This window comes from Sitodiplosis mosellana, unplaced genomic scaffold (assembly GCF_009176505.1).
Source record: "Sitodiplosis mosellana isolate CC-2019 unplaced genomic scaffold, AAFC_SMos_1.0 Smas_scaffold_80, whole genome shotgun sequence".
Taxonomy (NCBI): domain Eukaryota; kingdom Metazoa; phylum Arthropoda; class Insecta; order Diptera; family Cecidomyiidae; genus Sitodiplosis; species Sitodiplosis mosellana.
In genome coordinates, this window is record NW_022595322.1 from 355,427 (window position 1) to 378,932 (window position 23,506).

Here is a 23,506-nt window from a genome sequence, read left to right on the forward strand (position 1 = left end):
TTTTACTTGAATTGATTCATTTAGGACTTGATTTTTGAATGATCGATCATATTCATTCAAGAATTGGAACATTTTTTTTATCGGAGTTAAAAGAGACAATTGAATTCATTCAAGACTTGTTAGAAATTTATTTGAAATCAAAATTACTGTCCAATGATATTTCATTCGAATTGTACAATTCATTTCCCCTTCAACGAACGTTCACAACACACACACACATAAATCAATTCACATTAGACAAAACTGTTGGACGAATGTCTATGTGCTTAGCGCCCTCTGCACTCGTCATACCCCACTGTAACTGATTGACAGTTTGCCTTGCCGCTTGTTTCACATGTGTTGACATTAACGTTGTAAACAAACGAGTTCTATCGACAAAAATATCACTTTTAAGCAGTGCCTAAGCAGGTTTATCACAAAAATTCAATTTTTTGTCGTATATTCTAGTGAAAATCCATAGGATGCCATTCATTTGGGACGATATAGTATGGAAATTGATTGATGAAGAGGATTCCTATGACAAAAGTCGATTTGTTGTAGTGCGGAAGCTTCATATCAAACTAAACACGGGACCTTTTCAAGTGGTGGTTAGTATTTTTGTTGGATCATATTTCAATTCTGCGTTTGTTTTATTCAATTAGAGTAGTAAGTGTAATAATTTAGTAATGTGCAATGCATATCTATGTGCATCTGGTGTGAAATGCGGACTCCGAGAGAAAGAGAGAGTCACTCTACATAGAAAACAAGTCGAATAAGCAATAGTCGGCATAGCTTATCCAAATTATTATTAATTCCAAACATATCATTTCAACTAAAATTCTCTTCTATCCTTTTCCATCCAGCCCCACACCGAGTTCACTGCCGATAAAATTCGTCGTTATCTTCGAAAATACGGTGGAATTGAATCGATCGAATTGTTGCCAAACAAAGAGTTTGAAGCACACGTAACCTTTCACAGTGACCAGAGTGCCTATTTGGTTCAACTGCAGCATGAATTTGACCGTGAAGCCAGAAAGCAGCAGCCATTCTACATTCAGCCAGCCGACACGTGGGAGCAGCCAACCGAAAATACTAACCAAACGGCCAATTCGAACGATATCAAACAAACATCTGATATTTTTAACCTAAACGAAGACTGTTTGTTGCATCTGTTCAAATTTTTAGATGTCGATTCGATGGTGAATCTATCTGAGGTGTGTAAATTGTTTCAAAAGCTCCTGAATCAGCATAGTTTCCCTCGCATCCGCGAGTTTAAAGTGTACAATTTCAACGATACATTTTCGATGCCACTGGCGAAAATGAGACGAACGTTGCGCTGCATTGGGCCATACATAACGGACTTGAAGTACACCTGCAATATTTACAATGATCTCAATCGAACGTCACGATTTTTGGAAACATTGGCTCAGTACATCGGACGGAATATTCGTCGGGCACAATTTTTAAGCAGTTTAATTTGCGAGGATAATCAGATACTGACCATTGCACCGATACTAAGGCATTTGGAATCGTTGGAAATCCACGATGTTAACTACGATCTTGGTAATGATGTTGATTTTGAGGTACTTTGCCCAAATCTGATTGAGCTGAAGCTAAAAGTGAATATGCGACTGATTAAATGCTGTAAACCATGGGCTCGACTTCAACACCTATCGGTTTTGAACAATGAATATTTGAATACAATGACCTTTTTGTCGTTCATTGAACAAAATCCACGCCTTACTTCATTAGAATTTGATGTTTTTGATGCGGATATAAGGCTGAGAACGGTGGCCGACCGTTTGACAATGCTGCAGAAATTGACCATGGATTCAGTGGACTCAAGCTTAGGTGGATGGAATTTCGTTCATGTTAACCGACTGCAACATTTGTCCGAAATCAACTTGTTAACACTGGACTATCAACACTTGAGAGGCATAACGGATTGTTTAGCAACATTTGGTGGTTTGCGGAAAATTAGCCTGCATGCCTATCGTCCCGAAGATGAAGTGGAAGATGGCGAAATGGACTATGAACGATCATTAATTGATTTGGCTAAACGATTGCCACATTTGGAAGAGTTTGCACTACGATCGGTAGCGATTGTTGAAAATACGCTAGTCGATTTTATACGCTTTGCCAGTCGATTGCAAGTTCTTCACATTCATTGGTGCCATGTAGAGGTGTCCGATGCAATTATTTTGAAAGTTGTAAATATCCTGAAATGCAATCGACCTGAACAGAACCATCCTCTATCGATGTTCCTGAATCCAGCTGATTTGCTTGATTTACACGTTACGAGGAGTGAAGATGTGCGGAAATATATACTCCTTAGCGCTAAATGCCAACATTTTGGATTTTGAGTTGAATGTTAGCTTTGTTTTAGTTCCGTGTTGCATTAATCAAAACACAATAATGGCAGTTCACTACTCAATTTGTTGAACAAATAAATGATTACTTGTGTTAATTTTCTCTTACTACGACACTGCCCTTTTGGTCGTTAATAACGACTCGTTATAAAATTCTCACAATTTTTCTTTGGATAATTTAGAATTTTTTTGAATAAAATTTGGATTTTTTCATAATTTTTTCTAAAATAAAGAAAATGATAGAAGAATCTGGCGGGATTAAAGATAGCTGAAGTAAAATGTTGAATTTATCAACAATAAACTCGTAATTTTAGATTTTCCACCCATTTTTCACAATTTTTTTTATTACATAGTTTTTTCTTTGAAAATTTAAAAATTAAAAGAGAAAAAACGAAAAAAATTAAGAAAAATAAAAATGAAACCCAAAATATCAAAAAATTTGCCTATTTTATATAACGATATCAAATATGAACCAAAAGTTGATTACTTTAGTAAACAAATATTTTCAATTTTCTCCCACGAGCACGAGATCTGCGACTGAAATCATTCACTTCCGAATTATGGCTGAATATCAATCTTTAATCATCGGCCGCGATTCATAGGAAACGGTCTGAATCAAAGCAAGATTGTTGTGATTGTCACACATTTCAGCAGACGTAATTTGTCACGGTCATGTCGCGACATGATGTCGTTGAGCTGCATGTAAATAGTGCATACGCTAGAATGCGCATGGTGCACAAATGGGCAAATTGCCATGAATCGTGGTGAACATGAGTTAAAACGAATCGATCTTACGTGTGGAGTTGGATTGACATCGGTTTGCGATTAGTCGTTGTTGATCCATTTGATCGTTTGCCATGCATTCGGGCGCCATTCACACGTCGTTATTTTTCTCATTCTCAGTTTAATTGCGGAAATAGTGCAATTTAAGAAAATCTTTGCTCATTTTGTATTCAAATTTTGCGTTATTTTCCTTCATTTCAAGAGACATTCATTGAATAGGCTGAATAAAAATGGTGATTGTTTACTGCGATTTTATTGCGGGTTGTATTGGTGGTATGTTTTCCAAGAAAAAAAGTCAAAAATTGTGTATGTACAAAACAGGAAGTGGTTGAAACGTAACAAAATTTCCTAGGTGCTTGTGGAACCTTGATGGGCCATCCTTTGGATACGATAAAAACATGGCAACAGTTTGGAAATCGACGCATCCGCAAATCAGTCTATGACATTATCATACAAAACAATGGAGTTAGTAATCAGCACACGGAATATAATAATTCATCATACACATTTGCCCCCATAACTTTCTATCGATTCGATTTTGTTTCTGTACAATTCTCCACAGTTGAATGGTTTTTTCCGTGGAATGGCCTTCCCAATGCTGTCCAGTGGCATTTTGAATTCCATTTTGTTTGGCGTTTATGGCAATGAACTTCGTCGCTTGCAGAATATCTGCACCACAAACGATGAACGCCGCGATGAATGGGCACAGAATGTATTTTTAGCTGGCTCGACCGCAGGTCTCATTCATGCATTTTTCGCTTGTCCCATTGAATTAGTGAAAATCCGGTTACAAACACAAAATCGTAAGATTTTCACCGTACATTTTTGTTTGTGATGTATTTCATTTTTGACGCATTTAAAAATAGTCGCTTTGATTCTATTTTTAACACAATTCTCCGCAACTCAACAACATCAAACGGTCATTTAATTGAATAGTTAGATTACAATTTCTATCGGCGCTATGAAAAACAAGGTCCGATTGAGTGCATCAAAAATGTGTATCGTAACGCAGGTTTGATTGGATTCTACCGTGGATGGACGCCAATGATTTGCCGGTAATGATTCGTCACAAAGAATTTTTAAATTGATGGTAACGCGTTAACGCGTTGATTTTATTGAGGCATTTAATTGATCATTGTTTTTGACCATAAATTGTTTCAATTCTCATTTTTTGTCGGAATTTTTTCCGTACAACTAAGTAGTTAAAAGTTAAAAAAAAATCCCGGAAACCAATTTCGTTTGTTCTTTCGACATTAAAAGTTTTTATATTACGTTGTAATAAAAAATTGTGTTGTTGTCATTTTTTTTCATTGGCTAAAATTTTAATTCTTCTTAGGGATGTTTTCCCATACGGAATTTATATGTTGGTTTATGAATACGCTACAAAAGCACTTGCTTGCTCAGAATGGGTCATAGAAAAAAGGAAGCAATTGAAGAATCTTCAGAAGGGTGATAAAAAGTACACATATATCGACATTTCAATTCCTATTTTATCCGGAGCCTTTGCTGGTGGGTCTCGTTTTTTTTTTATTTTATTTGTTTATTTCTATTCAAATTCTAGTTTACACCTCGATAGAAAAAATTCTTTCTGATTTATCGAATAATACATAGGATTTATATGGAAATTTTTTGGGGGAATTTTTTTTTTGTCGAGATGTAAACTAATCTTAAAAATCGATTATTTTTCCTTCAGGTTTCATGTCGTGGATTCTGGTGATTCCATTCGATGTGATAAAAACTATTGTACAGGCTGAAACTAATCCATATAAAAATGGTGGTATGGCTCAAATATTCAAAGCAAAGACTCTTGTAAGTTGTCATTTCTTCATACGACAAAAATGTCTCTTTTATTAGACACAAGACAGAATTGAATGAATGATCTCGGAAAAATCACTCATTTGGTTCACTATGGTACAATTTCAGTGTGATTCTTCATTCAGTTGAGACACATTTTAATGTTGATATAAAAATCGGAACTATCGAGATGTACCGTAAATTAAAAATAATTTAATTAATACTTCTATGAACATGACAAGAAGCTCTTGTAGAAATCTGAATTTGTTTTTTTATTTGGTTAAAAAACATTTCTTGTATCTTTTTATGATTTGTAAGAATATCAATTAACGATTTATGATCATGTTTATTTCCCAATTTGTCACAGAAATATGGTTGGAAAGTGTTTTTCCGTGGCAGTTGGATAATTTTGGTTCGATCACTACCCACAAATGCAGCCACATTTCTAGGTAAAAATCATTAATAAATTTGGTCTAAACTTTTTCTTTATATAAGGTTTTCCTGGATTTTTTTTTTCAATTTTCAAGTCCATAGTTTAGCTCCAAACAGATTTTCCATTATGAAAAAAAATCTTGATTTAATTTTAATTTTATTTTTCAGGATACTCGTTTGCCTTAGAGCAATTCCAAGTGATATGCAACGTAAAACCGCTTGACAATTGAATTGTGATAATTTGTGTATAAAATTAACTATTTTGCTTCAGGGAATAAATAAAATGTATTTCAAGCAGGAAATAAATTCGTTTAAAATAAAGTTGAATTGATGGAAAATTTTAGTTACTTGTAAATGTTTCAATTGCATTTTAATTTTCTTCAAGTTTTTTTTTTTCAATTCAAAGCTTTTATCAAAATCAAACCTAATTACCATAAAAACACATTTTTGATCTAAGAAAGAAGCGAGCTCAATTCTAAAACCTGTATAAAAGCAATTCATTCAAATTGAAACATCAAACTTAATTCCCCTCCGCGCGCAGTGCTGTAAACGCACCACTCACTGTGTAAAGTGTACATGTACACACGCACACACACTCAAGCCGAACTGTCAAACTCGGTTCAGCAAAACTATATAAACACTACATTAGTGTAGACCATATGAGCTAATTCAGTAAAAAAAACACTTTCAAACTGCATCATATGTCAAACAAATACACAGTCAAAGTCAATGGGAGCGGAGTGAAGAGAAAAAAAAGGTTGACTGAATTTTGATAGAGAGTGTTTCGATCGAGTGTTTTGCAACCGCATTAAAAAGTTAATCGATCCCATTGACGGTTCAGTTAGTTTTCGACATCGGTGGTGGAAACGTGTCCATCAATATTGAGTGTACGTCGGTGTGCTGTGTCACATACAAATCGAATCTCGACTGTATTTTGTTTTGTTTTATTCAAAAAAAAAATTATTGTTTTTGTGCTTTGATTTTGAAGGAATTGTGTGTGTTTTGTTATCGTGTGGGTGTCACTGTCAGTGCTGTCGAAAAAGAAAGAAAAAATATCCGTGTCCAAAAGCAATTTATGAAAAGAAACGACGAAAACCATCGACCCAAAATGTCTTCATCAGTGAATTTGAGAACTATTTATGCATTCGCACGCGAAATGTATCCAAAGAGAGTGACTACAAATATTCAGTACGGAACAGCCGGATTTCGAACAAGGTAAAAATGCAAATCCCGTTCACTTTTCCCATTCTCTCATCCGAGTGTGAGAGAGCTAAATAGGAGTGTGCGTGGCAATGAACTTTCTCGCCTGATAAATGCGATGCACCACCTTTCAATTGATTTTCAATCAGGCTAATTTTATGTGTAGGCCAGTGTAGACTCAGTCAATCGGCATGACTCATTCACGGCCATAAATCAATGTGTGTTGATTTTCTGCGTGCGATGGGAGCGTGTGTGTTTTTGTTCTATTAAGAACACTTGCCGTGCTTGCAATTCCAATCGAAAAACTATTTATAATCGGCTTCGTATAGATTCACAGCACGACGTATTTACTGGGTGTTTTCGTTTTTGTTGCCTACTTTTCAACTGAAAAACGTCATTCGTCTTGTTGTTTACCTACGAGTATGATGTTTATCAGTGCGATTCAAGAGTGTTTGGAAAACGCAAATCAAATCGACTTGGGTTTTATAATGAAATGAGAAAGTGTCGACCAGTTTCGTTGAAAAACCACCGAAATTTTGGTGATGTATCCATCGCAAAGTGAGAAACGTGTTTTATGTGCAGTTTTTGTGGTGCTCTTTCATAACGACACAGCAAAAAATATGTCGTGATCAAGCCATAGAGTGCTTTAAAAGGTCAACTTCAACGAGATTTCGGAAGAGGCACGAGATATAGTGTTGAAAGACCACTTCTCACAAATAGTTTGAATATTCGTCTCAGTAGATATGATTCCAAATCAATCGGCCATTATGAATGAGACAATTTATGGATTTGATTTTGACACATTCCATGAACCATTGCAGTACAATTCGCCATAGTGTGATACATTCTCGCGGAAAGCGATATTTCCAATGTGCAGCGGGTTTTTACTACAGCTGTTCGAAAATCGAAAGTGTTTTTTTTCTCGTATTTAATAAGCAAAGCCGTCGGTGTTCGTTTACTAAATACCATTTACCCACAGTCAGACAGTCATACAAACACACATCGATTCCGAACCGCACGGATTATAACATGCACAAAATAAACATTACGACCAAGTCACTTGCATACCAAACACTGTTGTAAACATGTGTAATGGAATGCACGCTGTATTCAACACAACCGACGGACGCGCATTACCATAATCGACTGTAATGAAGTAATTTGATGCGAGAATTATATGTTTGTACAGTCTCTTACTTGTGACGGTTCGGTTTTTTTCTTTCTTCTACTTCAATACGGAAGGGACTGTGTATGTTGTTTATGGATGGTTGTCGTCGAGGCTTCCAATTCTGATCTCATAAATGATTTTTTGGGATTTCTAAATGAACAATTTAAATCACCCGCTAGGTATAAAGAAATTGAATACGATTAAATTCCGTAACAAAGCAAATGAAATATTAAACGGCGCAATTGAATTTGTTGATTCATTTGAACAGTTTAATCGACTCTGAACAGGAGATGAAAGTCTTTTTTACGCTTCCTGTTGATTGTGATAAAAATTTTGTGTGCGTTTTTCTCCTTCTTTGTCTCATTTTTTGGTCTCCTTCTTTCTTTCTTTCTTTCGATCCCACTTCACAATCGAAACTCTCTCACAATGCTCTCACCTTTGTCTTATTCGGAAGTGACAACTCGTTCTCAGCAACGTGTTATTAATTTTAAATTAATCACAATTTTCCTTATGAGAATATTTGGTTTTCATGTAGGCGTCTTCATTCTATGTATAGAATTCAATTGCTCACACTAAACTTTCGTTACTCATGAGTCATGACGAAACGATTGAACAATTCAAGCGCAATATTTGGCAACCGAAATAGTTGAGTTCATTGTACCGTACTTTTATCACATTCCTTCACTGAATCCACTCTAATTGATTGCGCTCGTTGTAGCTCCATTTGTATGAAATGTTTGCAATTGGCAAATTTAACGCCATACACGCGAATAGAACGATTAACAGCGATTTGCATAAATTTAGGCGTTTTAAATAGGCTTCAGCAGTGTATGTTTTTTATGAATAGACGTACTTTGTATGGGTTTAGTGATTTTCGCATCGTTTTTTTTCTTCGAATGGATATCAATAAATAAAATCAAAGCTAGTCTGTAAACTACTTTAAATAGATTTTTTTTTTCAATTCCTAACCAAATTATTCCAAATTTTTCTTTAAAACCATTTCAAGTTCGCAATTAAATACTACTCATTCTTCAATGCAATGAATTTTACATTAGAAATTAGACATTCGGCATGTGTTGTTGATGTGTCTACTTTGGCTTGTGTCTTGCGGTGAATAAATTTTGAGTGGATTTGTTAAATATTAATGCATTTAGAATGATTTGTGAGTGCAATTTTTGTGTTCGTAATGCACAAATGGAATTGGGCTATTCTTACAACATTCCTGCATAACGTACATTCGAACTAGAAATAATCATAAATTTCAAATTTTCGCATTAAAAAAAAATAGCCGCAGCCAAAACCACATCACAATTGCGATGAGTAGACTCGATAAAATCGATATGCATCACCAATCGAGCTTTCAACGTCTTTGGCACGAGTGCCTCGTTCACAATGTCCGCATTTCTCTTCGTTTCTCCTAAAATTTAATCATTCAATTTCAGCATAATACGTTTTTTTATTGCGCTAAAGTACCGATCGGTCACGATTTTTTGCCAAAATAATTGAATTTATTTTTGTTTGAAATTTTGGAAGGATTTTCAAAAAAAAATTCTTGCTAATTTTTTTTTTTCTCAGAATGGACATAAATCAAAGGATTTTCAAAACTATTTTCTTCGATTTTTTCAAACACAAATTTTGATGGAAATTTTTTCTGTTTTAGCATGTTAGAACTATTAACAAAAATGTTTCTCTTTTGCAAGCCAAAGCCAAAGCCAAATCAAAGCTAAAACAAGTCGTAGAGTAGATCATACAACACATGGTTTATTCTTCTTGAACAGAATGTGCAAACACTCGAATGTGTCGAACGAGTTGGAGAAGAATTGTTCTACGTAACCGACTTATTAGTTCACGCGTTAAAAAAAACTTGAATATCCCAATCAAAAAAATTCGGTCAATCTTTAATAAACATCTGTTCGAAATCCATTTTGTCAAACCTGAAATTCATCATCATACAACTTATCTTCTGGAGACCTAACATTTTGCATACATTGCCACCTATTTTATAGTTATAGAAACTAGACAATTTCTGACCAAAAGAAATCATTAAGCTGAGTACATATTTTGTTCTCGCTAAATTCTAAAGAAACAAAGCCGAACGTGCTTCATATGAGTATGAGATACAGTGTATGACATACTACAGTCTGTATATAAAATACATTGATAAAAAAAATTCAGCAAGCTATAAATTTTGTTTTTAAAAGGCGCCCGGCTGATGGTTGATCGCGGAAACAGCTAAACTCAACCGATGTAATGAATTCAGTCATAATTTTTGGGGTTTTTATTAGTAGTGGTGCTTTCATCATACTCGTGTAGGTGTTCTCTGCTAAATCTACCAGCTTCAGTTTGTGCATCAAAACGTACGATAGCCCACATTTATGATTCATAAACAAAATAAAAATTTGATTGGCAAATCGGTTTCTTTCTAGATATTCTTCCATTCATTCGCCCAGTTTCTTCGTATTGACAGTACAGTATGAGGAAACTTATTTTCGCAGTTTATTTTCTAAACGAGTTTTAAATGTTAGAAATCGGTACAAAACCCACCGTACGTACAATGAGTTATTTCAAAGTAGTATACACTCAGGTTCTTCGTGCAAGATCTCGCTCGTGTGATTTCTATCTCATTCAGAATGCGAATGAGATATTACCAAGCTTGATACATTTGTTTACTTATTCATACGCTTTTGTTTCATCCAAAAACTCATCAAATAATAACGAAATTAATTATTTACAACCAGGGAAGTATCTTTCTCCAATGATATATGCTACGACCAAAGTTCTCTTTGACGTTTTTCATTTCGTTAGAATGTAGACTACACTCTACTGTACTTACTACAACTTGGAATTTATTCTGTGACAATAAATAATTGCAACATTTGTTTTTGCGCTGCCATAAAATTTGCAGCAATAAAGAAATCCCGTCATGAAATGACATGGACATGAATCATTTGTTAGCTGTTTCGTTATCACTAGTTATATAATGATTTAGTTTATTAGGATTTGTAAAGTTTTAAATTATTCAAAAATGACAAATAAACAGGGACACAGGGACACAGGAACACATGAACATAGCCGATTGTCTTCACTTACTTCATTCGTCGATAAAGATTTTAAATAGAGTCCATAGAAACATACATGTATGTACCTGTATGTAATTTACACCTGATTAAATGAAACAAGATGAAAAAATACCTTTCAATTTTATTCATAATTCTAATGCAAATATGTGATTTCGCAAACAGACTTTCTTCCGTTTGAGTTAAGTTTTTTTTCTCGAATTCATGAATATTTCACATGAAAGGTTAAGCTCTGTAGGAAAAATACGATATTTTTTACATATTGATCAATAAAATCATCTCAGAGATGATTTTGGTTCCTTTTCTAGCACATGAACTGGTGCCGTAAAGTTATTCTAAATTACTCAAGTATTTTAGATAATGCTACTTATTGACTCTACAATTCTATACGTGAGACGTAAGAGAATGTATGTTTTTTTCTCGATTTTTATTTTTGAAAAGGAAAGTATATTCTCTGTTGATTCTATCTGCGTTAAAAGAAAGTAAGTGTCTGTAATTATTTTTTTTATTGATTTGTCAGGAATATTTGCGCAGCTTGTGATAAAAACAAGCATTTGCGTCAGCAAAATATTGCTTTAAATATCGGCTGGATTTTTGTAATTGAATCAGTTCGATTGAGACATTCAATTAAAAGGGTTCCAGTGCTTATATAATTCTTTGAAAATGAGTTACAAAATTATTTTCGCGATCATCGCCTTTGTGATTTCGGTCACAAATTGTCGGAAATGTCCACAAATATGTACCATGCAGTACGACCCAGTTTGTGGCGATGATGGAAAAAATTACGGCAACGCCTGCAGCTATAATGCAGTCAATTGCGGTGGAAACTACACTAAAGGAGAGTGCCCTGAGACTAATAACTGCCAAAATACCGTGTGCCCAGCCATTTATGATCCAGTTTGCGGTGATAACGATCATCAAACCTATGGCAATTCGTGCAACTTTAAACAAGCTAATTGCAAAAATCCAAAAGCCACTTTCAAGCCAGGAAGCTGTTTGGATGAGCGAAACTGCAAGGGAAAAGTGTGCACTCGTCAATATGACCCAGTCTGTGGCGAAGATGGAAAAAATTACGACAACGCTTGCACCTTCAATGCAGCTAACTGTGGCAAAGAAGGCAAAACCTTCACCAAAGGAGAATGTCCCTCGAAGAAAATTCAATACTAAGCAGATTGACATCGCAGAGCTATAGGAAACATTCAAATTATTTTACCAATCAGATAACGAATCATTTATAACGATTTCATAAATTTTGTAATAATTCAAAGGAAAATAAATTGGCAAAACTGAAAAGCAATGGTTTTTTGGGCATTTTCTGTTTTTTTGTATATAATGTTCGGCGGCGTGCAAAGTAATTCTGTCACCTGAGGCAAATTTTCAAAATGTCGCCCCTAAATTTTCAAGCAAAAGTACTTACTCGCTATAAATTGATTCGGCTGTATTTGTTTCGATTGATTCGGTATTTTTTTCTGTGATACCCGGTGAAGGCTGACGTTTTACGAACTTGTTCATTGAACCACTAAGCTCTTTATCTTCTTCTTTCTCTTTTGCTTTTCTTTTGCGGTATTGATAGCCGCTTTCTTTCTGTCGCTGCATCGTAGATAATGAATTTCAATTGAAATGAATAAAATACGGAACGATTAAAAACAATAGAACCGTCTACACCGACTTCAGCGGTAAGAATAAATGTACACGCTTTGGAATAATCATGCTTGAAAAATTGACTTGATTGCATTTTTGGTGACATCACAAAAATCAAAATGGCGTGAAAAAAAGTCAGCGTAATCATTTTGGGCAGCGAAAACAGTAACTAAACACACACAGAAAGAGGGAGACAGAGATTTAAAGTTATGTTTATTGAAGTTTTAACAATAACACCGATCGTCTAGAGATTTCTGAGAAATCAATTTTATTCGACAGTCTGCAGACTGTTTATGTTTATACAACAAAACAACAGTGAATTTTCGAATCATTCGTTCGGCGACTACGCTGGAAAAGTGTGTTAAATATAATTGATTTCTGAATTGTTCGTGGACTGATGATGCTATTTTTTGAGTAGAATTTGTCTCTCCACTCGCATCGCAAGCGAATTTTTCTTCCTACAAATTTTTCGTTCGCTGCGCTCGCGAAATTTTCGCCCCTCTTGAACTGTCGCCCTTGGCATTTGCCTCATTTGCCCCCTACTTGCACGCCACCGGCGAGAAAAGTGCAAAAAACGTCTTTTCCGCTCAATTTTTCTGTCACTTTTGCTCGGAACTTAATTTGTCTCTTTTTTGCTCTAAGTTTTTTTCCGTTTCAGTTATAGACAAAGATTTTATAAGTTGTTCTTCTGCTCTATGGGTGTCATATGACATATGTCCGAGCAATGTCCTATGAATAACATTTAATCGAATTATTTGATTCGGGGTCTAAATGACAAGAAGAAAAAAACATCCTCACACGTCTTTTGCATATAATAATATCCATGGCACAAATTAATTCATCACGTGTTATAAAAACTCGATTGAGACTTTTGCTTAAAATTAAAATCGAAATATTCAGTAGCAAAAAAGTCCATTTAACTTTTCATGTGAAGAACAAATAAAATAACTTATTTTAAATAATTAGCTTGAATTTCTAGTTTTGATCATTCAACAATTATATAATAATTGGGTTTTTCCAATGTCAAAATACATGTTATACCGCTTCTCGAATCATAGTCCGCTAGTATAAGTGCGTTCAGTATTATGCGCTGTACATTTTTCATTGATTTCAAATTTCGCGTGAACAAATTTTGGTTTTGTTACATTCAATTTTGCGAATGGATGCGTTCAATATTATGTGACTTGGCGTTACTGTGCCCGTCGATACAATGCTAGCATTTGTTGTTCTGAATATTCTCTGTTGGGAATTCCAACTTGGAATCAAAAACTTGTTTGACATCCCCATCAAGCTTTTTTTTTTATTAAAAGGTGTTATTTATATACCAATGGCTTCTGATATGTTGATACATCAAATTTTTTCGACTATAAATATCCAAGAAGTTTGTGAATTCCTTCATTTCAGTTAAAAAAATCAAAATAAACAGATTGGATTCCAGCCAGAAGTTCACTACTAGTTCGAAATGGATTTAAAGCTTATTTTCGCCATCATTGGAATTGTGTTATCAATGGTTTCGATGGGTTGTTCACAAGCGTTTTGCAGTCAACAAATTGTCTGTGGCACCGATGGAAAAACATACAGAACACCATGCGCTTTGAATGATGCAGCAAAGAGAAAACCAGGCCTGAAAGTGAAACATCAAGGACCATGTTGAACACAAGCTTAAATTCAAGAAATTATATACGTCATTCCAACAAATTAGACGGAAAAAAATCTCACAAAATGTTTGAAATAACAAAAATTAAAGTTTTTGAATTTTTTTTTATTCTCACGGAGAATGTAGGGCCATTTTTATTCGTAACAGTTGTATTTAAATTCAAAATATTGATATAATAAAGATTTGAATATTCTATGATATCATTGAAATGTTTTTGTTCGGATTTCGTCTATTTGTCATTTGAAAATCGATGCTTTGTTAAAGTGAATTAAAATATTTGTTTAATTACGAATGGCTAGACGTCTTTCATGTTTGTCAATGTCACCTTTTAAATCTGCGTCGCATTCTTATCACAAAATAACCATCCATTTACGATCACAATGAAAAATTAAAATATTTGAACAGTTTGTGATAAGAATGAAATAACGTCAAGAAATTTTAGCTTTAAATAGAGAGGGAATTTCATGAATTTCATCAGTTCAGTCAAAGTAATCAAAGTGAACAGTTTGGCGCCTTGACAAAAATTGATAACAATTCAAAATGAATTTTCAAATTATTTTCACCATCATTGGACTTATTTTATCCATGGTTTCGATGGGTTATTCACAAACGTCATGCATTCAAATAATTGTCTGTGGCAGCGATGGAATCACTTATGGAAGTCCATGTGCTTTGGAGAAAGCAGCAGAATCAAAACCAGGCTTGGTAAAGGTTCACGATGGAGAATGTGGTAAACAGTGAAGAATCCGGACTTTGGTACAGATACGTTAAAAATGAGCTACCAATACGCCACCGGTGCTGGGGTTCATCGAATGTATTAAATACAATAAAATTTCTTTAAACTCGAAATTAAACAGATTTTTGTCAGCTATAAAAAATGTTTTCATAATAAAGACCATAACTTTCAATTAATTATCTGTGTTTATCTATGTTCAAAATGTAAATACAACTTAAACAAATATATTTATCAATGCTAATAAATATTCGCAAAGACTGTCACATTTTTGGCATATAAAATGCCTTAATCAGCAAATAAACACCGTATCTAGCGTTGTGTGGACTACACATTCTTCTTATTTATTCAAACGATTTGTTGGCAACAATTTTCGTTTATTGTCTTTGCACGGAATTTCATTTAAATTGAAAATAAAAGAATGGAGAAAAAGAAAGAGAAAGGAAGGAAAGACAGAAAAGAATTCGAAGAAAAAAGACGGACGGCAGCAAATTTATAAACTATTTGCACAGCTTTTGGATAATCAAATAGTAAATGTATAAAATTCGGCGCAAAATCTTTCTATAAAATCCGTAAATTAATAATAATAATAATAATAATAATAATAATAATAATAATAAGTAACTTCATACCGCTTTCGAGCGCTCAATCATTGAGTTAATCAGCATAGTTGTGTTTTTTAAACTCAAATTTTATTTTCTCAAACATCATCGAATTGTCTTTGAAAGTTTTAATTCGATTCTGCGTTATCGTGGGCATTGCTTTGGCAATGCCAGAAAATCGTATCAAACCGGATGTCCTACCACCAAATGACATCAAAGCATCAACTCAAATAAATGATACATCTGGTGACGGAGCGTCGAGATCAATTTTTGATATTCCAATTGACATAAATCGTCCATTTAATCCAAATCCCTCAATTGGAATTGTCGAACTAGTCATCATTTCAGATACCATAACATCCAATCCAGAGAAAAGTCCAGTCAAAACTGATTTACCAATTGGAATATATCCACCTTTAAATCCGAATACGCATCCAACCCTTGTTGTTGAGGATGCAATTGTAGAGGCTGATGATAAAAATTAATCCAGTATCGCATACAGCAGGCAAAGCAGACGGATATACCAGACAAATTATTCAAGTTGCAAGTTGAGTACCATTTTTACGGTGCGACAAAAAATCTAGCAAATTCAATTTTTTTCTAAACGATTAATAAAATTATAATTGAAAGCAAGGTAAACAATAGGAATAATGACTGAGCTGTTTTTTTTTTCATTAATTTTCCATTCATTTATTGAACATTTGAAAATTTTGCAATAATAAGAAGATTTGCCCATTCTCATTTGATTTAATTTTCAATAAAAAGAACGATTCCGAGTCGAGAATTGTTTTGTAAGCACAATTTTAATGTTGGATATTAATTTGCTGCGTGAGAAACTAGAATGCAACCATAAAACAGAATGCCATCAAAACCACATCCGACCACCATAAACGTGGTTTAAATTGTCTCTGTGATAAAAAGGAACATTGTCACATAATGATAACAATAATAATCAACCGGCGTGACATTGACACGATTAAAACTACGAGAAAAAAAATGCATGCCTTGTGGCTGATAATGCGCATTTATGGTTTGGGTGTTCTATCCGTACAATTGTTATGGGTTGCAGTTTATTGCGAGAGAAATTGTGTTATTTATCGATTGAAAAACCACAATGACAAACCGATAGCGAAATGTATGACTTTCTATCGATGACCTTGTATTTCTTGCCTTCTTTCCGTGTCGTAGCGCACTTTTCATTGCCACCACAAATCCGATTAGAATATAAAGACCATTTTTATTACATGTTTAGAATTGTGCGTGTGAGAACCGTTCTATTTAATCGTTCTAATCTGTTGTTTTTTTCTTTCTTTCCAGGGCCGATAAATTGGAATATGTAATGTATCGAATGGGATTGTTGGCGACGTTGCGGTCGCGTTTGAAAAATGGTCAAACGATTGGAGTGATGATAACAGCGTCACACAATCCAGAGCCAGACAATGGTGTGAAATTGGTCGATCCAAAAGGTGAAATGCTCGAACGAAGCTGGGAACAGCTGGCAACCGATTTGGCCAATGTCAGCGATATGGATTTGCAAGGTGAAGTGGAGAAAATCATTCAAACGCACAACATTGACATGGGCTCGGCGTCGAGTGTATTTGTCGGTATGGACAATCGATACCATAGCCCCGGTTTGCTGAAAGCCGTTTCCGATGGAGTTGTTGCACTGAAAGGAAATGTCAAGTCATTTGGAATTGTTACCACACCAATGTTGCACTACATGGTCGTCTGTGCCAATACAAACGGCGACTATGGCACACCAACCGAAGAAGGTTACTACCAGAAATTGATTACGGCATTCCGAGCATTGCGCGGTTCCAATGTTGAACGTGGCAGCTATAAAAACAAACTGCTATTCGATGGCTCGAATGGCGTCGGCGCACGCAAAATGATTCAATTCCTCAAACGGATGAACGGTGAACTCAATGTCGATGTTTACAATCAAGGCGAAGGGAAAATCAATGAAAACGTTAGTTTTGTCGTTCCAATTTCGACATTTTTCTGTTTAGGTTTTTTTTCTTTCTAAATTCTTCATTTCTTTTCAAGAGAGAAACTGAATTTTTCCAAAGAAATTTTTTCTTTCATACTCTTCATCACCAAAATCATCTTTTTATCAGAAAATTTTTCAATTTTTGTTTACAGTGCGGTGCCGACTATGTGAAAATCAACCAAACTGTGCCCATTGGAACGCCAGCCACCGAACCATACACGCGTTGTTGTTCAATTGACGGTGATGCTGATCGTATCGTTTACTTTTTTACCGATGAAAACAATCAATTTTACCTTTTGGACGGCGATCGCATCGCCACTCTGTATGCTGGGTAAGCTGAAGCTGTTAATTGAAAAATTTGTCTGTTTTTAATTAAAATTCAAAGAGAAAATTTGATAAATGATAATTGTTCTTCATTATCTCATTCCATTAGCTATCTGATGGATCTTGTTACCAAGTGCGGAATTGATTTGAAGTTGGGCATTGTGCAGACGGCTTATGCCAATGGCGGTTCAACCGATTATATCGAAAAAGAATTGGTACGATTTTTAAGACCTTTAAAATCAAGACCTGGATTAAAATTGCTTCTTTCAATTGTGATAAATCCAGAGAGTCTGTGTCAGAGACAATTTTTTTGCCTTAAAAATGAAGACATCAGCATCAATAACGCACTAACGTTCGATTTTCCACTTGCAGAAAGTTCCAGTAGCATGTGTGCCGACCGGTGTGAAGCATTTGCATCACAAAGCGCTCGAATACGATATTGGAGTGTATTTCGAGGCAAATGGCCACGGAACCATCGTCTTCAGTGATAATGCTAAGCAATCAATTCGGGCAGTGGCCGACAATTCAGAGTGAGTTTCTTTGTTTTTGGGTCTCGTTTTACCCTTTAGTTACTTTTGAACTTTGATCATTTTTCAGTGCAACAGAGTAGCACTCTTACGCGTCAATTTGAACGTTGAGTAGAAAATTTATTAAACTACCAATAGCTAAAACGAGATTCAATTTACTGAAACCGACACAAGCCTAATTTATCGAAACTAACTCAACCATTTATTTTCCATCAGATTGAACGAGGAGCAAGTTGAAGCCGCCAAAAAATTGTTGAGCACAATAGAGGTAGTGAACGAAACGGTGGGTGATGCAATTTCCGACATGTTTTTGGTGGAAATCATTCTACAATCAAATGGATGGAATGTAAAAGAATGGTACAAGACATATGTCGACCTGCCGAATGTGCAGAAGAAAATCAATGTGACGGATCGAAATGTGATCACAACTACTGATGCCGAACGTAAGGTCGTGACACCGGAACAATTACAAGATGGAATCGATGAACTGGTCGCTAAATATCCACGCGGAAGATCGTTTGTGAGGCCATCAGGCACCGAAGATATTGTTCGAGTCTATGCGGAAGCTGCTTCCAAGGAGGTTTGTACCTTGATTTCAAAGTAATCAAAGAAAAAATTGGTTTTCGAAACTATTTGAATTTTTTTTTGAATCTAAAAAATCGAAATTTGATGAAAATTAAAAAAAAAATCTCGAAATTGGTAGATAAAAAGCAATCGCATTCACTAAAAAAATGATTCCAAATTGCATCCGCATTTTTTCTCCGTGAATTTATTTATTACGAAAATTCTTTTTTTCTGGGACAATTTTGCTTCATTTATCAAATATTTTGGCTTTGTTCATTTTCAGGATGTCGACCATTTGGCTGGCGAAGTGTCACAGTTGGTATATCGATTAGCCGGTGGCATTGGACCGGAACCACAATTAGTAAACAACACTGCCAATGGATTGGCCAATTGAATAATTGCTGTCAACGCTTTTAACCCACTCACAAATTGAACCTTTTATAAAATAATTGCTTCGCTTGTAATTGTTAGACACATGAACGTTTTCCATTGTTCAACCTTTTTATACTTGAACTATAAATTCATTTAAATATATATTCTCTTAACCATATTTCATAAAGAAAAGCAATGTATACCGAGGCTCATTTGCCTTTGGATTTTACGGTTTCGTTTAAATTTTTTCTGTTACAATTTAAACCCCCTTGAAAAACCAACTGAGAAACACAAATAAATAGACATTGGATTTAAATGGAAATCATAATTCAGTTCTTTATTCAACGTTATTATTACAAATTTTTTTGACTACAAAAAGATGAAATGAAGATCCGAGCAAATGTTTTTTTTTGGCTTCTTCCATAAAATTTTCTTTGGTTACACCTTAGTTCTCTGAACCACATATTCTATTTTATTCCTGAGTTGGGCTAGTTTTCACATTACCAGGTGTAGGGGTGGTGGTATTTTTACATTCTCCCTCGTAGGCAACATATAAGCTTGCATCTTTGCCTTCGATTGCCTTGCAATACAAAGTACACTCATTGGAGTATGTATTATGATCAGAACCACAAACCGGCTTCAAGATCTTCGTACACATGCAACCTTACATCACAAGATCCATTGCGGACTTTAACCACTTTGTACGGGCCGTCGTTGGAACAATTTAATTCGCACTCATTTCCGTAAGTTTTGCCATTGTTTCCGCAAACTAGATTTCCAATTGGAGGACAAACACATGAGCCGTCTTCTTTATCTTGTGAAAGCACTAATGTGGTCGCTACTAAGAACGACCCAAATATGGTGATCAACTTGATAGAACTCATTTTATTCAGTAATTGAACAAATTTTACCTGTTGTAACCTTGGGAGTAAAAGTTGTGTCGCATATGTTGAAACGCTTTTTACTGTTCTGAAGACGGCCTAACCTCTAACATTTGAAAACCATTTTTTATAGGCAACGAGTTTGACGTATGTAGTACTGCCGTCATAACAACAATATTTTGAACATTTGTTTAAATATAAAATGCAACAAAAATAGAAGATAAATTGATGCAAACAGACAATTTAAAGTACACACTCATTCAAAATGGATTATTTTTATTCATTTTTCCAAGGTCATTCATCATATTAGGCGTAATATGGATTTCGGAATAATTTGGCGTTTTTAACTGGCAATGGAATTGTTCAACTTTCCAAAATAGATAAAAATGATTCACACCTCGATAATAAAAGTTTAAAAAAAAGCATATGTTTTCTCTATGCTGAATTGATAGAGCTATTGAATGAAGCATAATCTATCAATCAAAAAATCAAATCAGATTTTTATATTTTTCTTGGCTTCATTTCCAAATGCAAACTTAAAGGCTCTTTCAGATTCAATGGGATTTGTGTGTTTTCATTGGGCTCAAGCGAGAAATTTAGCAGCAAATAATACAGCATTACTTTGATTTCCATTAGAGCAAAACGAGAGGCTAAAAAAAGTAAAAATTAACAGAATTGCATGAAATAATTCAATTGATTGCCTCATAATAATAGGAAATGTGATACATACCAATACAACTACACACCGTGTTAAGGAAAAGTATAGGAATTGGTCCCGAAAACGTTTTCCGCAAAATTAGATCTTAGATCATCATAAAAACGCATGAAATGCGAAGAAAACACATTTTTGAGACAATTTTTCGTTCGTATGCCGTCGTTGTCGTAGTTGGTGTGTGAGAACACGATAACTCAAAAAGTTATTGAGATTTTACGATTAATTATTATGGCAATGTAACTCGAATGTATTTTCACCCCATACACGTGATTGCATTGGTCGTTTTAAGTTATGACATAATCAACAGTAAATCTGTAGGGACGTGGTCATTCATTAATATAATTCAAATATTACATTATTTTCATCGAAACATGACTCATCAGTGCATGAAGAAAGATGCAAATACCCAAGCGCGACTCCACACTTAGCTTCTAAATGTGACACCGTAGTAAGTGTGGGCATACGTTTTGCGAATAAGCGACAAAGTGAATGGAAACAAGTGCGCGTGTATTAGTCGCCACATTGAGAAGCATCGCATCAGGCTACTCACTACCACACGCGCACTTGTTTCCATTCTCTTTGTCGCTTATTCGCAAAACGTATGCCCACTAGGGTGTTTTCGGCATCGTTTAATCAAAAAATGGTTTGCCTCATTCGATAGATCTCAGAATTCTGAGTCGATTGATAATATTTTTGTCGCAGATGGACTTGTGATGACACTTCCCGAAGCTGAAAACAAAAACAGTTTTATTCTGAATTTCCATAGTAACCTGTGACAACCAGATTTGATTTGAAATTTGAAAGCAAAAATTTGACAAGAAATCATAAAACTGAATCTAGTTGTCACACGTTACTATAGAAATTCAGAATAAAACTGTTTTTGTTTTTAGTTTCGGGAAGTGTTACCACAAGTCCATCCGCAACAAAAATGTTATCAATCGACTCAGAATCCTGAGATCTATCGAATGAGACTTACCATTTTTCGATTGAACGATGCCGAAAACACCCTAATGCCCACACTTACTACGGTGTCACATTTAGAAGCTAAGTGTGGAGTCGCGCTTGGGTAAAGTGTAAACAAAAAATAAATAAATCAAATAATGCTGATGCAAATCATTTTTGTAGTTTATGGGTTTTCAACTTTTCAATAGAAATGCGAAAACATACAATGAATTCTTCTTCAATTATATTCAAACGTCTTTTGCTGCAAACTTTGATGTTTTTTTAAATGGTTAATTGTATGTTTATTTTGTAGAGCTCTTTTTTAAATTCGTGAGGTTACAATATTGGAGATATAAAAATTCACTGGTTATAAATGACATGTTATTTTGTTTGTATCGATTCCCTGTAGCAGAATTCAGCAATGAAAAAAAAAACAGAAGTTTTCATATTTTTCGCGGCTTCAATTCCAAATGTACACCTTTTTCGGTAACCATGGCTATAGTTCTTTTCATTTTTAATGGAATTTGTGTGTTTTTGTTGGGCTCAAGCGAGAAATTCAGCAGCAAATAATACAGCATTACTTTGATTTCCATTAGAGCAAAACGAGAGGCTAAAAAAAGTAATAATAAACAGAATTGCATGAAATAATTCAATTGATTGCTTCATAATAATAGGAAATGTGAAACATACCAATGCAACTGCGCGGACCGATTCCGAATGGAGCATAAGATCCTGGCAATATGTTGTGTTTATTTGCATCGGAGAAGCGTGTTGGATCAAATATGTCGGGATTTGGAAAGTATTTGGGATCTCTTTGGATCGCATAAATCGGATATATGATGGATGATCCCTTTTCAATCATAAACTTCTTTTCGCCGTCATCATAAACGTAATCCTTAGTACACATGCGCTCTGTTTCCAATACAATTGGCCATTTCCGAAGCGTTTCCGAAACGACTTGATCCAAAAATTTCATCTTTTGAATCAAATCGTACGTAATTCGTTTCCCATCTAGTCCATCATTCACTGCGACAATTTCTTCGTACAATTTCTGTTGAATGTCTGGATTGACGATCAGTTCATAGACAACAAAAGTGATTGCCCACGATGAAACCTCCATTCCGGCCAAGAAGAAAATAAAACACTGAGCGATTAGTTCATTTTCACTCCATTTGCGAGTCACTTTCATTTTTCCCAACTCTGACTCTTCGACGACTGCAAACTCATCATGTGCTACGTTCTCATCTTTACTGTCGTCTGTTTGATGCGTCAGACTACCTTCACGAAGCTGCATCAAAATGTTTATCATATCCGGTCGAACGATATTTTTCTCGCGTCGTTTCGTCATCGTATCCAAAATCGATGATTTGAACCAATTCGTAATTGTTTCATCAACTATCTTTGGTTTGAAAACACGCGTGATTTTCGCAATTGAAACCTTTGCGATTGATTTAACAACATCCCACCAACCGCGGTATGTCAAGAGTGAAATTCCATTTTTATAAAAATCATTGTCTGGATTTGAAAATGAGTTGATTTTAAGTCCAAATGCACAGGTAGCAATGACGTCATTTGTATAACGAGTTGCGAATTCTTTCATTTCGGCGTTAATTCTCTCTCCACTTTTGACTTTGCTCAAGAAATGCTTGACAACGTCCTCGGCACATTCCGATGTCAAATCGAACATCTGACGCATTTTGCTCCCGGTGAATGCTGGACTCAATGTTGCTCGCATTTGACGCCATTTTTCACCATG

General features: G+C 35.0%; 4 protein-coding genes and 1 long non-coding RNA gene across 5 annotated transcripts; 3 read left to right on the forward strand and 2 right to left on the reverse strand.

Moving 5' to 3' along the window:
* The first annotated feature begins 262 nt into the window (after nucleotides 1-262).
* On the forward strand, nucleotides 263-2,786 carry LOC129570795 (uncharacterized). Its single transcript, XM_055450519.1, has 2 exons — nucleotides 263-587; nucleotides 843-2,786. The coding sequence occupies exons 1-2, from the start codon at nucleotides 462-464 to the stop codon at nucleotides 2,340-2,342; spliced, it is 1,626 nt and encodes a 541-aa protein (XP_055306494.1). The 5' UTR covers nucleotides 263-461; the 3' UTR covers nucleotides 2,343-2,786.
* Nucleotides 2,787-3,186: 400 nt separating this feature from the next.
* LOC129570796 (solute carrier family 25 member 45-like) lies at nucleotides 3,187-5,706 on the forward strand. The gene is made up of 8 exons (XM_055450520.1): nucleotides 3,187-3,404; nucleotides 3,484-3,596; nucleotides 3,694-3,934; nucleotides 4,072-4,186; nucleotides 4,468-4,640; nucleotides 4,825-4,940; nucleotides 5,293-5,374; nucleotides 5,526-5,706. Exons 1-8 carry the CDS (start codon nucleotides 3,362-3,364, stop codon nucleotides 5,585-5,587), a joined length of 945 nt encoding a protein of 314 aa, XP_055306495.1. The 5' UTR covers nucleotides 3,187-3,361; the 3' UTR covers nucleotides 5,588-5,706.
* A 239-nt stretch (nucleotides 5,707-5,945) lies between these two features.
* LOC129570798 (phosphoacetylglucosamine mutase) lies at nucleotides 5,946-19,534 on the forward strand. The gene is made up of 7 exons (XM_055450521.1): nucleotides 5,946-6,572; nucleotides 16,753-17,404; nucleotides 17,578-17,756; nucleotides 17,859-17,964; nucleotides 18,122-18,279; nucleotides 18,493-18,856; nucleotides 19,124-19,534. The coding sequence occupies exons 1-7, from the start codon at nucleotides 6,433-6,435 to the stop codon at nucleotides 19,232-19,234; spliced, it is 1,710 nt and encodes a 569-aa protein (XP_055306496.1). The 5' UTR covers nucleotides 5,946-6,432; the 3' UTR covers nucleotides 19,235-19,534.
* An 818-nt stretch (nucleotides 19,535-20,352) lies between these two features.
* On the reverse strand, nucleotides 20,353-21,573 carry LOC129570800 (uncharacterized). The gene is made up of 2 exons (XR_008688167.1): nucleotides 20,824-21,573; nucleotides 20,353-20,743 (listed from the first exon to the last, which is right to left on the reverse strand). It is a non-coding gene; the product is annotated as an uncharacterized LOC129570800 (long non-coding RNA).
* Nucleotides 21,574-22,027: 454 nt separating this feature from the next.
* On the reverse strand, nucleotides 22,028-23,500 carry LOC129570799 (probable cytochrome P450 9f2). Its single transcript, XM_055450522.1, has 2 exons — nucleotides 22,441-23,500; nucleotides 22,028-22,360 (listed from the first exon to the last, which is right to left on the reverse strand). Exons 1-2 carry the CDS (start codon nucleotides 23,483-23,485, stop codon nucleotides 22,194-22,196), a joined length of 1,212 nt encoding a protein of 403 aa, XP_055306497.1. The 5' UTR covers nucleotides 23,486-23,500; the 3' UTR covers nucleotides 22,028-22,193.
* Nucleotides 23,501-23,506: the final 6 nt, after the last annotated feature.